General features: G+C 46.0%; 1 protein-coding gene across 8 annotated transcripts in view; it reads left to right on the forward strand.

Annotated features, from left to right (window-relative positions):
• Positions 1–16957, forward strand: part of LOC101831404 — a 165973-nt gene that overhangs the window by 111769 nt on the left and 37247 nt on the right. For all 8 annotated transcript variants that reach the window (XR_005869434.1, XR_005869433.1, XR_005869432.1 and 5 more), the window contains exons 31-36: positions 309–459; positions 2825–2920; positions 3885–4037; positions 9073–9305; positions 10481–10619; positions 11580–11700. Coding sequence is in view for 5 of the 8 variants with exons in the window: in XM_040728142.1 (XP_040584076.1) it covers positions 309–459; positions 2825–2920; positions 3885–4037; positions 9073–9305; positions 10481–10619; positions 11580–11700 (893 nt within the window). In the remaining 3 variants the exon portion in view is untranslated. The remainder of the gene's footprint in view (positions 1–308; positions 460–2824; positions 2921–3884; positions 4038–9072; positions 9306–10480; positions 10620–11579; positions 11701–16957) is intronic.

The raw sequence follows: 16957 nt of genomic DNA on the forward strand, positions 1-16957 counted from the left end.
AATATTAAGTAAAATTTAAAACTTAATCCCTCATTCACAAGAGCTGCAACAATTCCATGCACCCGGTGCCTTCTGAACTTCCCACCTTCCTGAAAGTTCTGCCACTATACTCTATTAATACAAAGTTTCGATTTCTTCCAGAGGGTTATAGACTGTGAGAGGGAAGGGGAGCTTGGACGGTGTGGTTGAGGGAGAAACCTTGTTCCTCTTTCAAAATAATCTCTTGCTACAGTAAGTTTGAAGAAGGTTCTGGGCTTTGAAAGCGTAAGTAACCACACTAAACAAAAACTCTCGTCATATTTTGGCAGGGCATTTTTGGCAGCAGGAAATGCTCCCGCCCACCAGTCTGTCGCAGATGGTGCGTGCCATGGTTTGCCACCACTGAGCGACTGTCTCAGGAGGAGTATGTTTTCCTCACAGCTCAGCCTGCCCCAGCCACTGGATCCACGGAGCCCCCAGGTGAGCTTTGCAAGTGTTGTGTGCCGTACTGAGGTGTTGCCGTTTCATTTCCATGCGGTTTCCGTGTTGCAGGGTCTTCGTACGTCAGTGGCCCTCGGTCTTCATTGGTCTCCCTTCACTCATACAGGGAGCCAAGGGACTCGTGACCACGAGTTAGTCCCTGGCAGGGTCTTTTCTGCAATTGTCCAGTGGGTTGATTGGGGGCAACAGTCTGATGTTCACAGCTGTCAGGGGGAAAACAAAATAAAACACCCAAAAAGACTTGATCTTTCCTATTCAATAAATAATGATGCAATTACAATGCATAAATAGGTCAGGCCCTGGGCTTTGAATTGCCCTGGTTGCAACATGTGTTATCAAATGTAATCCTAGCAACTGTGACTACTCCCACTCAGGCACATGAACCAGCTCTACAGAGGTCAAAGTTCAGGGAAGCCAGAGATGAGACCACTGAGAGAGTCAGAGCAGCATCAGGCTCTCAGAGCTTGTACTTTCCCACTGCCACAAACACAAGCCCGACCCCAATGGGCATCCATTATCACCCTCAGACCCTGAGAGGCAGGAGGCTGGGAGCAGGTGCAAAGTGCTGCCTCAGGGTTTCTCTGGAGGCTGCAGATCACCTCAGGGCATGATGGAGAAGTTTGCAGCCTCATCCATCCAGCTGTCAGCAGGAGAGCCACATCCAAGGCTGTTCCCACAGACCTCACTCCAGAACTTCCTCACAACATGGAAAATGGCTTCCCAGAGCCAGAGACGGAACCTGGGGCAGAGGGAACCCGGGGTAGAAGCCTTGGCCTTTGCATGGCCGGCTTCAGAGCTGACACCCTGGCTGCTTCTGCCATGGTCCAGTCACGAACAGTAAGCTATTAAGTTCAGCCATGTTCAAAGGGTCAAAGGTCACCTCTCTTCCCTTCTGCACACCCCATTTTAGCTACTTTTCTATTACATTTATTTGTGTGTGTGTGTATGTATGTGTGTGTGCCTGCTTGTGTGCATGCACGTGTAGGGTCAGAAGACAATTTGCAGGAGTCAGTTCTCTCCTTTCTAGATCTGGGATCAAACTCAGGTCATCAAACTTGGTGATAAGCTCCTTGACCCAATGAGCTCGATATCTCTCCCCAACCCCCTCGATAGAGAGTGTCACATAGTTCAAGCTGATCTATTTAGTAGCCAAATATGACCTTGAACTCCTGTTTCTCCTGTCTCCACTACCAAATATTAAGATTACAGGTGTGTCACCAGCCCTAAGCACTAAGCCCTATCTCCTGATGGAAAGTGTTTGTGTACATAGCTTTAAAATCACCTTGCAAGGCTCCTACTTAAACATTACAAATGATTCAACATTAACCTCAGGCAAGTCCCCTACTTCCATGCTAAACGACAGTGACTTTTGGTACAATCCTCACCCTCTTTTAGACCCACAAGACAGAGCTGGCCATGACACTGGACCTGCTGTTGATGTCTTTGGATGCTTCCTTGGATTAGACGGGTGTAGGTGTCCTGGCTCACTGCTGTAAAACCACCAGAGTCTCTAGAAAGTGCCTAAGAACCAGGTCTAGAAGTATAGAATGGGGTTCAGTGGGCAATCCTCTGCGTCCAGGGTTTATATGGTGCCGTAAGAAATGCAACGTCCTCGGGTGTGCTATAATGCAGAGAGGACAGGAGTTCACTGTAGTACTTGTAGCTCTAGCCTGAGGTGATACCTAAAGTTGGAGCACAGTGATGAGGAATGACATTGGAAGGATATGGATTGTATTTAACTAAGTTTACTTCTGTTGTTTAGAAACATACCCTCTTGGTGTTATATTAGTCCAAAACTTCTTTTGTTTCATTTGAGGCAGGGTCTCACTGCCTAGCTCAGAGGTCCTCAACCTTCCTAATAATGTGACCCTTGGTGACCCCAACCATAAAATTATTGTTACTTCATAACTGTAATTTTTCTACTGTTATGGCTGTAATGTAAATATCTGTATTTCCCAGTGGACTTAGGTGTCCCCTATGAAAGGTCTTTCAATTCCCAAATGGATCACCACCCACAGGTTGAGAACCACTGGTCTAGCTAAAGCTGACCTCAAACTTGCAATCCTCCTGCCTCAGTCTCTGAAGTGCTGGGATTACATGTGTGTGCCACCACAACCCTCTTGTTCTGCAACTTTGGACACTGGCACCTCCTTGTTATACTGAGACCATCTCAGTAGTAATGCTGCTGCTCCTTCCTCTGTGTCACTGGACATGCTCCAGTGAGAAGGTATAAAAAATGAACCATGTGAGGGAGTTTTGGAGACGGACACAGAAATCTTACTCATGTGTGTCTTCATCTGAGGGACACGAGACCATTGTTGTGTCTGTTGTTTGCTTCATTTAGGCATTTACGATGTTCCCCTGGAGGGCGTTTCTGGAAGACAGTGGGCCATTTCCAGTTATGAGCAGCATCCCAAACACCTTAGAGTATGATATGCAGGTAGGTCCGTCTTCATGCTTGTTGGAGAGAACTGAACAGACTGCAAAGCAGGGTGTCACTAGGTTCATGTTCTAGTCAGTGGTGATTTAATCAGATAAATGGTGTTTAATTACGAAGCTGTAACCTGAGGCTGCCGGGTGAGTCATATTTTCTTATTGTGGAAAAAAAATCATGCTCTCAGCAGCGATTGGCCTGTGCTGTGGACTCAGCTGCAGTTCCCAGGACAGCAGTGACCTAGAGTCACCGTCTGAGCCTCTTAGAGAAACCGCCAACTGACACCTGACCTGGGATGGGAATTGCTTAAGCGGGACTGAGGAGGGGATTTTCTTTTACTTGTTCTATTTATCATGATGCTTCTTTAAATTATTTCGAAAAAATTATGTTTTCTCATGATTAAGGAAACGCCAATATATTTAAGTGTGTGTGTGTGTGTGTGTGTGTTAAAGTCAAGACAAAAACTTATAACTTGGCTTCAGAATATGGAGTGGAGAGTCGGGGTGAGGCAAGACTGGATATATGCTGATGGATGGAATTTGTTTGCATTTGTGTATGTCTAAAATCCCCCATAAGTAAATAGATGTTTTAACAGTAAAGGCAAGAGGGTTTAAAACAAAACAAAAACAGAGGCAATAGCAGTTCACATTTAGGGTCTGTCTGCCAGTTTTTCCCCCGGGCATGCCTGTGTGCATATCTGTACTTTTACAGGGAACTGTTTATACCACAGGTTTGTCATATCTTCTGTAAGGTTGGGAGACTTGCTACTTCTACACAGAAACTTACTACATTCAAGAAGGACTTTAAGCTAGAAATATTACTCTGATTTTTGGATTTTTTTATTTTTTAATTTTTAGTTGAAAGGGTGAAGGTTTATAAGCATAGTTGCATTTAATATTTTTCTTCAAAACCACGTATAAAGGATATGTAGGTCTCTTCAAAATGGGAGGGTGTTTTTGTTTGCTTCTAGATGTGTCTTTGCGGACTTAGTGACCGTGACCGCAAAGTGGCCCATGGGGAGCTGGTGGGTGTGCAGGCACTACTGGAAGACGTACTTCTGAGCGGCTCTCACGTGATCGTGGAGGGTTCTTCTGAACGGCAAGCCACACGGGACAATACACAGGTATTCTCAGCAAATGGGCTGCAGACCTGGCCAGTACTGTGCCATACTGAAGGACTTTCCTCTTTTGGGAGACAGACTAGAGGGCTATCGTGACCAGAGCTGCTCCCAGGAGATGCCAGGACCCTGCTAACGCTGCAAAGCAGTGGCTGAGAAATGTGGAAAGCTGTTGACGGGTATTTTCTTTCACAGCGAGTCTTATGATTAAATCCCCACTTATGCTATTTACTTAAAAGGTTGTGTTTTGTTGTTGTTTTTTTTTTTTGGTAGGGATGGGGGTGGAGAGATTGCTCAGTAGTTATGAACCCTTTCTCCTCTTGCAGAGGTCCAGAGTTCTGTTGCCAGTACTCACCCATATTAGGTGCCTCACAATCACCTGTAACTATACTGATGCGCACACATCAACACACAGATACAAACACACAGATACAAACACACATACACATGTATAATTAAAATAGTTGTTTGTCTGTTTTTGAGACAGTCGCTCATGTCACTGGTTCTCAATTTGTGAGTCCCCACCCCTTTGGGAGGGTTGAATGATGCTTTCACAGGGGTTGCCTAAGACCATCAGAAAACACAGATATTTACATTACGATTTATAATAGTAGCAGAATTACAGTTATGAAGTAGCAATGAAAATAATTTTATGGTTGGAGGTCACCACAACATGAAGAATTGCATTCAAGGGTTGCAGCATTAGGAAGGTTGAGAACCACTGCTCTATGCAGCCTTGGCTCACCTGGAACTTGCTAGTATAGACCAGGCTGGCCTTGAACCCATAGAGGTCAGCCTTCCTCTGCCTCCTGAATGCTGGGATTAAAGGCCCATGCCACCACTCTCGGCCAATTAAAAATATTTCTTTCAACTTTAAAATGCTTTTGAGGTGGGTCCTGATACATAGCCCAGCTGGCCTGCCCCGCCTTCCGTTTGTGCTATTTTTAAAATAGAACAAAGTCTGTTGGGAGTCCATTGAAGCTCCCAAGGCAGACTCTTAGTTTATGCTTTCTTTGCGAGGCACTTACTTTAGCACTGGAGTTGGGCATCCCAGAGTCATGCCAGAAGCTCCAGGTGAGAGCCTCAGTGCCTAGCCTGAGGGTACCAGATTGGCAGTGTTTCCTCGGTTTAACCTTCTGAAGTTCTGGGCACAAGAATCATTCCCCACTGCATAAAATAACTCCAAACAACCCTTCATGGCCTGGAAACCTGGAAGCTGCATGTTGGAATCAGTGAGCTAGCTGGACCCCTACCTAAAGTGCCCCTTGTCAGACCTCAGCTTTCTAGAAGCCTACTGTTGTCTGTTTCCTTGCCACTAGTCACTCAAGGACACCAATCAGGCAGCATGGCTGTTGTCTTTCTTTTCCTTGGCCGTTGGGGTCCCTACCACAGCACAGAGACAAGTTCCTGAGATTTGATGGTAGGTTGATTTTCTGTTAAAAGTTTTCTTTCCCCTCTCACGGACCCTTTGTGTGACCAGGCATCTGCCCCCTCCACATTGATACACATATGTAAACGGAGAAGGCACAACATGCATCAGTGTCAGTGCTCACCTCTTCCTGAGCCCGTCTTGCTGTGTTTAATGTCTTTCCCAGTTCCATCCATTTTCCTGCACATTGACTAATTCTTTTTCTGTATTTATGCCATGTTCCCTTATCCATCCATCCACTGATGAGCGTGCAGTCGAATTGCATTCCCTTGCTGTACCATCAGAGCAGCAATAGACACAGATGAGCACAGATCGTATCTCTGTAGTAGGGTATAGAGTCCCTGCCAGCAGCGGCATAGCTGGATCCGGTGGAAACCCTGTTTTAGGTTTTGAGGTGCCTCCTCACTGGCTCTACCAGTTCGCACGCCCACTAACAGTGGGAAGTGTTCCTCTTTCCCAGCGACCTCTCCAACACTGAGGTCATTTCTTTTATTTTTTTAATTGTTTTTCTAGTCGAGACTCAGCCACAGATTTTTCAGTTTTAGTGGTGAATAGTATTCAATAGTGAAAGTTTAAAAGCCAGTGTGGAACTCCACAGCTACCGAAGCTACCGAATGGCTGTTCAAACTGTATAAAAAAGTTCACTGAGACACACAGGCTTTGATCTGGCTAAATGATGGAGTGTGTGTGTGTGTGTGTGTGTGTGTGTTTAATTTCCAAGTTTTTTGTTTTGGGTTTTGGTTTTTTAAAGGCAGGATTTCTCTGTGTAGCCCTGACTGTCCTGGAACTCACTCTGTAGACCAGGCTGGACTTGAAATCAGAGAGATCCACCTACCTCTGCCTCTAGAGTACTGGGATTAAAGGCATGAGCCACCACCACCTGGCTAATTCCAAAGTTTTTTTTTTAAAGCAAAGTTTATTAAAAAATAAAATGTTTAGAAGTAGCTAACCTTAATACAAACATATTAAGAAGTAAGTCTGATTTAATGATTTTGATTTTATTTTGATTGGTTTTACTTTATGATGTGTGTGCGGCTGAACCTAAAGCAAGGGCTTTAAGCATGATACACACAACTTCACCACAGAGCTGTGTCCCCAGCCCTGGAATCTGGTTTCATTTCGAAGTATTTAGCTATTTATAGGAGCAGGAAACACTAGAATCTTTACCGCCCTGAGCCAAGGCCCTGAGCGTCTGTGGCAGTTTTGTCAGGGTCATGGTCTCCTAAACTCTAAGGAGGTAGATTGACTCAGAGTCTTTAAAATTGTGGCCCAGGGAGGCCCGTGTTTCCGCTAAGACAGGGACTTTTTTAGCAGTGGAGACCAATCATGTGGTGTGCGGGCCACCCCTCCACATCACTGTTCCTGACCTTGATGGGTCAGATTTCATTTGATGAAAGGGTCCTGGGGTTAAAACAGAAAAGACTTCTGGAAGTGCACAGTTTGTATGAAGGCTGCACAGCTGAGGGGCTGCTCACTGTTTGTGGACACTTCACTCCCCGGGGCCTGGATGTCAGTTCTTCCGTCTATTCCGCCCTCTCTCCGGCAGACACACCTTCCTTTAGCTGTGTGAATAACACTGACGTTGGCTCCAGTTACACCAGGCTGCTCTTCCAGTTTCTGGTTCTGCTGTCTGACTGAATGTTCTAGGCCACAGGATTTGCCATCTGGCTTGCAAAACAAAACTTCCCTCTTGTGCCAGCTGAACTCAGGTCCCCAAGGTGTCTTTGAGCCGCTGGGTGGCCTCGGAATTCCTAGCACTCCATGGCTGGCCTGAAGCTGTTTCTTCCACAACCACTAGTGAAATACTTAACTAATGAAACATCCATGAAAAAAAATGAACGAATCCTAATGGCAAAGGAAGACTGCAGGCTGAGGCAGGGGGCTCGTCACACATTTGTGACCTGTCTGAGTTGCAAAGAGTGCCAGACGATCCAGGGCCACCAAGACCCAGTCTTGATGAATTGATTAAAGTAAATTTGAGTATAGAACAGTAAATTCAAACAGAAAGTTCTCCATTTTCCTTTTAAAGGATAGAAGGTATCAGATTCCCCGAGCTGTTGTCAGCTAGGTGGGGTGAACCCAAATTCTGCTTTCTGATTCATAAAATGGGTAAAATCCCCACAGGAAAGTTATATTACACCTCAACCTTGGAGGGTGGAGAAGACTTAAGTCTCAAACATGTTAAGCATGTTCTTTTCTTTCTTAAAAGAAAAGAAAAGAAACGAAAAAAAGCTTTTAAAAGATCTGGTTACATGTTTCAGTATTCACCTGTATGTATACATGAACCTAGTGCCCAGAGAGGTCAGAAGGCTTCAGACCCCCTGGAACTGGAGTTAGGGGTGGTTGTGGGTACTGGGAACCAAAACCTGGGTCTTCTGGAAGAGCAGCCATTGCTCTGAACTGCTGAGCCATCTGTCCCCACTTCATATTTTTAAGATTTATTTTTATTTCTGTGCGTGTGGGGGTGTGCCACCATCTCTCCGGGGGCTTATGGAGGCCGGGAGAGGGTGAGTCTCTGAGAGGGAGTTACAGGAAGTCGTCATCCACCTGACATGGGTGCTGGGAACTGAACCCGGGTCCTCTGGAAGAGCAGTAGTCACTCTCCAGTCCCCGTTACACACTTTCTCTCCTTTCCTCCTTGCCTCCCCCTCTCTCTTTTTTCTCTTTTGGAAGATTCTGGTGTTTGAAGGTGGAGGCTCAAAGCCAAGTATGAAGTGCCACGCCAGTTACCCTAGCGCTTGGGAGATGGAAGCAGCATGTTCAAGAGTTCAAGGCTGTCCTCAGCAACACAATGAGTTTGAGGCCTGCTACATGAGACAAAATAAAATATAAAAGCCAATGGTTCAAAAGGCAAGCCGGAAACTGAGACAGAGCTGTTTCTATCCTGTCTGCTTGGCAAGGATATTCAGCCTTCTGGTGTAGGTGTAATTTTCTGTTCCACCAGCTAACTCCCAAATAACCACACAGAGACTTAATATTAATTATAAATGCCCAGGTAATAGTTTAGGCGTATTTCTAACTAGCTCTTATAACTCAACACATATATTTTACATTACATATGCATTTATGTATATGAGTGTGTGTGTGTGTGTGTGTGTGTATTTGTTTTTTTGAGACAGCGTTTCTCTGTGTAATAGCCCTGGTTGTCCTGGAACTCACTTTGTAGACCAAGCTGGCCTTGAACTTGGAGATCCATCTACCTCTGCCTCCCAAGTGCTGGGATTAAAGACATGTGCCACCACTGCCTGGCTACCCATAATTTTATTAATCTACATTTCACCATGTGGTTTTTACCTCTATTCCATTTTGTGTGTCTGATACTTGAGTCTGGCTGGCTTCTCCTAATGACTCTGCCCTCCTTCTTCCCAGCATTCTCTCTGCCCTGAAAATCCTGACTAGCTATTGGTCGTACAGCTTTCTATTAAACCAATCTAGTGATACATCTTCACAGTGCACAAAAGATTATTCCACAACAATCTGGGTTTTTTCTACACATACTACAGGCCTACAAACCATTTCTCCTGGATGTTATTTTGCATGGATACATATAAAAACTTATCCTGTCTTAAGCCACAGTTGATAAAGGATTTTCTGTCTCTGTCATGTTTTCAGCCAGATTGGTCCAAACATCTAGGACTCTGCCCAAGTCGTTTGGAAAGCCACGCAAAGGCCTCTGCGTTGCTGGAGGCCCCATGTGAGGCAGCGATGCCCCTGGCTCTGCTGAAGTCCTTCCTCGTCCTGTGGAAGCAGCTGGAAACGCTGAAGGAACACTGGGGCCGACTCAAGCTTCAAGGCCAGGAGGTCAACTCTGCCTCCCTCCACAGACAGTTCTCAGAGCTCTACAAGTGAGTACTGCTGATATAAAACAAAAAGCAAACAAAAAAACCTGGCTGTTGTTTTTCTCTTTTAATTGTTTTGTTACTTTTTAAGCTATGGCTATCCTATTCAGGCTAGGCTGCAAGAGCTGAAGTTCTGCTAAAGAACTCAAGATTCAAAGGTTGAGGTAGAATCCTGCTCCCCAAAAAAGGCTGAATAGCAAGCAGGTCACCCAGCTCACCGAGAAGTCCATGTTCTCTCCCCTCCTTAAAAGCCCTTCTCCACCTGGCTCCTCCCTACAGCTTCCTGTCAGCTAGTTGCTGACCCAGCCTCCTGACCACAGGTGAATTTTATTAAATCAAACACATCTTTGCATCATTAAACAAACGTCCCAGGGAATAAACAAAAGCGACACACCTCAAATTAATATTCTGTGACTCATGTCAGTGAGTAGAGCCTGGGGTTCGAGGTTCTTCCCCCTTCATTGAGAGTCAGACCCGGATTCTGGGGATGCCCAGCTCTACCTGGTCAGGTGGCAGCTAGAACAGTCTCCGCAGCAGTGGCGTAAGGAAAATCTATTTAGAGCTGGACTCCATTAACTGTCCTGCATCTTCACTTACTCCCTAGAACCTTCTGTCACTTGGACCCCACGATGCTGGCGGTGAGCTTTTTTAGCTCATAGGGTGGACTATTGCTGGTGCTTGGGACACCATAGCCCAGTGCTAAGCCTAAATGCTTGAGGTATTACACCCAGAAGGTGGCATGGCACATGTGGCATAAGGCCTTAGGTCCACAAGGTGACTCAGACCTTGGCTACACACCTCATCTAGGATGACTTAGCTGGCAGGAAAGCCTGCTGTCCCTGCCACGTGTCTGTTTCTTAGTAAGCCCAGGCCCACTGCCCCAGACCTCACCGAACTTCTCTTTGACACATCCAGAATCGTCTATCCCAGAGTTACTGAGTCAGATTCAGAGTTAACTAGAAATGGGAAGATGCATCAGCATTTTGCATCGTGGAGACAGAAGTTATAGGAACTTGGTAGAGAAAGGCCTTGGTATCAAATATTGACTAAAGGCATGGCAGACTCAGTTGCTGATGTGTCCCTAAAGGGGTTGGGTCACAGGAAACTGAAAGTGACTGGCAGAGAAATGGAGTGAGAGGAAATATGTTTATTTGCTGGTTTCTGTCTCTTTTATTTCTTAGAGCTGACATTTTCTACCCCAGCATGAAGGCTTTAGCCAGGCGGGTGGGCAAAGAAGACGAATTTGAAGAACTTATCATAAGAAGCCAGTCTATTCTTCCTCCAAAGGGAGTCTCAGAAATGGAAATAAAAGCTCAGCAGGTACACAGAGCGCTCTTCAGTTTGCCTTTGAGAAGCTGCCTTGCTACTCTGGTGTGTAAAACAACAATAAACACAAATGGTGTTCTCTTCCAGCAGGGGAGGGGCACTCTCAAAGGTGTGGGAGACTTGAGTAAGCAAAGAAGTACCCCCAAATGCCTTCATTTTGTACGTCTAGGTTCTTGTTTTCATTGTCCTCAAACTCACATGCTGCATCATAGGAAGCATAACTAATATGATCCTAACTATGAAATCCATCCAGTGCGCATTCATGTGGAAATACTGAACAGAGCATTTCAAGTGTTTTCTCTCATAGAAAGAAAGTACAGTTTTTGCAGTGGTTCAGGTAGTGTACTGAAGAGTCTTCACCAGCCCAGCTTGATCAGGGGACCCAGGGTCTCTGACTGTCTGAGCAGAGCAGCCACTGAGCAATGGGGAATGTCGGTGTGAACTCTGTGTATGCCTTCAAGTCAAGCACACTGTCTGTGCTCCCGAGTCCTGGCTCTTCTGCAGTTCCTGCGTTCCTCTCACAGGGAAGCGTAGGCTCCACAAGCATTGTGCTGGAGTGGGGCTCATAGCTATTGAAGCAAGTCATCTTGATGTATCTTCTCATGAAGTCCTCCTTGGCATGTAAATTGGTTTTCAGGCTCTTATTAAAGTAACGACTCATGAGATTTATGGTGCCATTTAGAGATCATCAGACATAAAGTGTTTTGTAGAATATGGTAAGAGAGGTTATAGTTTATCGATCAGGATGAGGGCCATAAAAAAAAAGATTTGGTAGAAAAGAGAGATGTATTGATCTCCAAGAAGAACTCAAGATCCCAAAAGGCTTTCTTCCCAGAGAAACGAGCTGAGGGAGAGGACAAACCAGAAGCCCGTCTGTTGGTATTGAACTTGGGAGCCCAATAGATAACTGAATTGCATAGTGATGCTTATTTTCTCAACGTGTGCTTATTCCAGCTCCAGAAACTTCTGGAAAGTTTAGAAATTCATATGATCCAAGAGGTAATGAGGAAAGTTAGTAGAGAGATGACCCTTCTTCTATCAGAAAAATCCAAGGAGGAGCCTACCCTCCCAACAGGTAATGAGTGCTTGTTTTACTACTTGAAAAGAATTAACATTTTTTTTTATTACAAAGTGTCAGTGATGGTGGGGACAGACCTCATCCCATGCTACCATGAAAAGCCTGAAGAGGTCCCTTATCTTTTAGGGACTTCTGCTCAAGTAAAGCCTGCTTCTTTCCTTCTCTAGACAAGTCAGGGAGAGCCAGTCTGAAGCAGAGCTGGAGTTTATTAAGAGGGTTTTATCATATTTAGAACTGGATGTAACAAAAAGAGACCCCAAGGAAGAGGGCTAACTCAACCGAGAGCTTGGGTGTGGCTCTGTCAGGGAAGAAGTCACAGTTCAGTGTCTTATGGTCTCCATGGACACTGCTCTGTGGGCCAAGTTTCTATCCCACCTGATCCCTCAGCCTTTGGGTCCCAAATAAACACGCAGAGGCTTACATTAATTATAAGCTGTTTGGCTAATGGCTTAGGCTTCTTATTGGCTAGCTCTCCCTTAATTATTATCCCATAACTATTAATCTGTGTATCTCCACGTGACCTTATCTTACCAGAGAATCCTCAGCCATCATCCTATGTCCCCAGCAGCTACATGGTGTCTCGTTGGCAACTCACTCTCTGAGTCCCCTGTCAGAATTCTCCACCTATTATCACAGGGTTGTTCCTATAGATTGAGTAGGGTCACCACTAATATAGTAAGACCCTAGGATCAAGGGCTACAGGGGGAAGGCAAGATGTTTTTACTACTAACAAGAGGTTAGCCTTGTTTTATGGGATTCCAAGAAAATACCTGCAGATAAGACTACACTTGCAGGTCGCACAGGCTCAGCTCCTAAGCGTGTGTGTCTTAACATGTCCACAGAGAGCATCGGGTCCCCTGGAGCTGGAGTTAGAGGCAATCGGGAGCTGGGAACTGAACTTGAGTAAGTGGCTTTAACTGTTGAGTCATCTCTTCCCAGCTCCTGGAATTCTCACTTCTCAGCTGGTGTGAGAGCAGCCTCATCCATTCTCTATAGTGAGGCGTGCCCTTCCCTTTCCTAGTGACTTTCTATCCTGACCTACACAGTATCACAACAGCAGTGCCTTGTATTTGTAATCCCCTCACTGGGGAGGCTGAGATAGGAGGATTGCCATGAGTTTGAGGCCAGTCTGAGCTTTATAACGAATTCCAGGCTAGCCTGGGCTAAGCAGTGAGCCCTATCTGAGAACACACACACACACACACACACACACACACACACACACACACACACACGGGTTGGGGATGTAATTCAGTGGTAGAGTACATACAGTACACACAGAGAGTAAATGCAAGGTCCTGGTTTTGGTCCCCAGCACTACAAAAACAAACAAGTCATAGATAAAATATCCTTTTACATCCTTGACCTACAGAAGAGTGCCATTAACCCTTGGTATATTTCTTTTCATTTGAAAGGCTTTGTGTGTGTTTAGTTTTTGCTTTGAGGCAAGGACTCACTATGTAGCCCAGGCTGGCCTCAAAACATTGTCCCCCCTGCCTCAGTTTTTTGAGTGCTGGGAGATGCTTGGCTCAGGATGTGGTACCTGGGATGGTAGAGGTCAGGTCTCCTGCATACTAACTCTGAACCGCGTGGGTGGAGTCATGGGTGCAGTTGAGGTTCCCTTAACCCCACACCCAAGGGAGTGTAAGATTACAGCAGGAAAACACCCGGAGACTTTGGAAGAAGGAAAAGCGTCTTATTAAGTACTTGCAAAGAGACTTTTCTTCTGCTTTTTTGAACAAGCGTCCCTGGATTTTTATTGCAGCAGGTTCTATGGATTATGGAGACCATCAAATATGTATTCCTAACTCCTAACAATCCCACAGAGAACTACAGAACCGTTGATCTAGGGGGAAGCTGTCTGACTAGCAAAACCAACTAGGTTTTCCTTCGAGAGGCCATGCATGTCCACCAGAGTGGTGATGACAACCTCGTCCTCACCTAAGACATCACCTTTTTTTTTTCTTTCCTCACTACCAGGGTCATTTTATTAGGACTTTCAAGTCACTGAGTTTCATAAACAGGGCTTGGGGAAAGGCTGTGCAATGTGCAAGCTGACCACTCCCCCAAGGGCGGCTCCAAATGTCACCAGAGAGTGGAGTGTGAGGGAGCTCCAGTTACGGAACACTTCACCAGACACAAAGATCCCTTGTTTGTGCTATGCACTTGATCCAGGTGGCTCCCTTCTGAATCCCAGCCGAAAAGCCACAAGCCCCGAGCAGGTGCAGCCACCTTCCAGGATCCGACGGTTATTCTGATGATACCCTGGGGTGGGGGCGGGGCGCAGGAGAGCATGCTCGCTTTGTGGCTGTGCTGCCCTGGCCAGGGAGGTGGGGAGCTCATCAGCTAGGCTTCCAGGGAGCCTTGTATAGATGCCAGCGGGAGGGAAGCAGAGGAGCAGACTGGAGTTATTCGGAACAGTGGTCGAGCTGACATTAGCGCATCACCCTGGCTAGTGCTGACCAGTTCTAGTAAGGCCCCTGTTAAGATTCCATCTTTACAAGAATTTAAAGCTAAGTGCATCTGGGAATACAGCGCAGCCTGTTTGCCTAGCATGTGCCAGACCTTAGACTCAGCGGTCGTCACCACACACATAAAATAAAAGCCAGGACTGATGGGTGTGGTGATTGCCTCTGTTTTCATTCTATTTGGGTTTTGGCCTTCAATCTGGGGGGGTGGGGTCTGTCTCAGCAAGGCCCTCTGGGTCAGCTGAGTTCCATAATGCAGGCAAGTAGGTCCCCACTGTGTGCCCCGGATGCTGTGTTTCTCTAGTTTAGTCTGCGGAATGGGGTATCACTTTCATTCCAAGGCATTGAAAGCTTGGAATCTCCACCCACCCATACAGTTCATTGCAGCTACAATGGGCAAAGCTTCCAACCAGAGGCAACTTCTGCTCCAGAGAAACAGCAGTTAGTGGTTAGCTTTGACACTACGGTTAGCCTGGAGCTGGTAGCTTCCTGGAGGAAGTTAGGATTAGAGAACATTTAGAAGCAGAGTGACCCTGCTGGATTAGCAGAGGCTCCAAGGTTTTTCCTCAGGGTCTTTGCTGTGGCCAGACCAGGGTTTGCCTTTGCACCTGCCAGAGACAGCACCAGAGACTGCTTAAAGTGCTTGCCTCGTAGGCATGACTCAAATTCAGATTCTTAGCACCCATGTAAAAAGCCAGGCATAGCTGCAATCCAGCACTAGGAGAGGTAGAGACAGGGGATCCCTGGAACTCACTGTCCAAGCAGCCTAGTGGGAGACCCAGTCTCAAAAATATAAGATGTCAACTCACACACACATGCGTACACCAAAACCCTGGAAGATTTTTCTCCGCCTTTCTCCTCCTATCTCCCTTCCACCTTGTCTTCGGAACTTAACCTTTTTATTCGTGGTCTCCAGTTTGTCGGGGAGGCTGTGGAGAATGGCATCCACACCTGGTCCTGGTACTAGTTCTTGATAGCTGAATTAGTTATCTCCTCCCACCCCTGCCCCAACCAGAGAGCCAGCAGTGACTCCAGACACCCTGATTGAGCCTGAAACTTTCTGTGCCAGACACAGGCTCCCTGAATTCACAGTGGCCCTGCCACCTCCATGTTTGACACTTTGGCAATTAACTGATTTTGAACAGATTTTCTAATTTTCCCTTAATAATAGGAAGGCCAACAGTGTCCAAAGTGGAATACATACATACATACATACATACATACATACATACATACATACATACAATATACATCTGTGTGTGTATGTGTGCATGTCTGTCTGTCTGTCTGTCTGTCTGTATCATCCTTTGGAGATGCAAACCAGTAGAGTATGGATCAGTCACAACCTTTGACCTGCTTTTGTCCCTTTTAATCATCGCCTGTTCCAAACCTGCTTATGAAGGTTTTAGTTGTCATTAAATTTGAGTGATTTAATTCAAAGTTATATAAGCTAGTAAAGTCAGAGTATGTACAGAGATCTATAAAAACCAAGTTGATTTGTTTAAACTGTGCTACATCTTGCTAATAGAATATTATTAAAACACTAAACAAGCTGGGTATGGTGGTGCACACCTTTAATCCCAGAACACAGGAGGAAGGAGCAGATGGATCTCTGTGAGTTTGAAGCCCGCCTCGTCTACATAGTGAGTTCCAGGACTGTGTAGGGAACTTGGCTCAAAACAAACAAAGAACAACAACAAAAAATTCAACAACAACAACAACAACAAAACCCATCAAAATTTTGGGGCTGGAGTGATGACAGTGACTAAGAGGAGTACTGCTAATCCAGAGGACCAGAGTTCAATTCCCAGCACCCACCTTGAGGATCTGACACCTCTGGCCTCCATGCGCACCCACATACACACACATAATTTAAAATTTAAATTAACATAAAAAACAGGTGGAGCCTTTAATCCCAAAACTCAAGAGGCAGAAGCAAGTGAACCTCTGTGAGTTTGAGGCTAGCCAGCTCTACATACCAAGGCTGTGGAGGGAGATCCTGGCTCAAAAAAAAAGAAAGAGGGGGGGGGAGAGAGGGAGGGGGAGAGAGAGAGAGAGAGAGAGACAGAGAGACAGAGAGAGACAGAGAGACAGAGAGAGACAGAGAGAGAGAGAGAGAATGGTGCTCTATTTCACTCTCCTTTTCGTTCAGCCTGTGGTCCCAGCCCAGAGCATGCTACCACCTCTCTTGCTGCCCACATTTAGGGTGGATTTTCTCCCCTCAATGAGCCTAGTCTGGAAACTTCATTATGCACACACCCAGAGGTCTATCTCCTGGGGGATTCTAGGTTCTGTCCAGCTGACAGTAACAATGGCAATAAGTTTGGAAAACTTGGAAAGCCTTGTGTGAATCTTCCCCCTAATCTGGACCCCAGAACCTTTACTGTATTGTTATTGCCGTCCTGTCCAGAGATAGTGCAGCACTTGGGAAAATAGTATTTAGGGCAGCAGATTGAAAACCACAGGAGGACAGGCACACTCTTACCTCCTTGTGCCTTCAAGCTCACACTTGTTGCTCCCTGGCTGTTGAGGAAGGGAGGGGAGGGAAAGGAGCTCCTCTGCCTTCAGCTTTCCTAGGGACCACTGAGATACCCAGAACCAGGTCATGTGGGGGAAGTGTGTTGCTTCAAGCTAAGTGCTTCTAAGAGAAGGAGAAAGGGGAAGTGACTTGGCCAACTCAAAATCAAACTTTCAGTCAGGGACAAGGGTCAGAGAAAAAGATCCTCCCTCCCACTTCTGAGCCTCTGCCAAAACTGTGGCTTCAAGGCAGGGGACTTAGCTCAGTG

This window comes from Mesocricetus auratus, unplaced genomic scaffold (genome assembly GCF_017639785.1).
Source record: "Mesocricetus auratus isolate SY011 unplaced genomic scaffold, BCM_Maur_2.0 Super-Scaffold_100018, whole genome shotgun sequence".
NCBI classification, from domain to species: domain Eukaryota; kingdom Metazoa; phylum Chordata; class Mammalia; order Rodentia; family Cricetidae; genus Mesocricetus; species Mesocricetus auratus.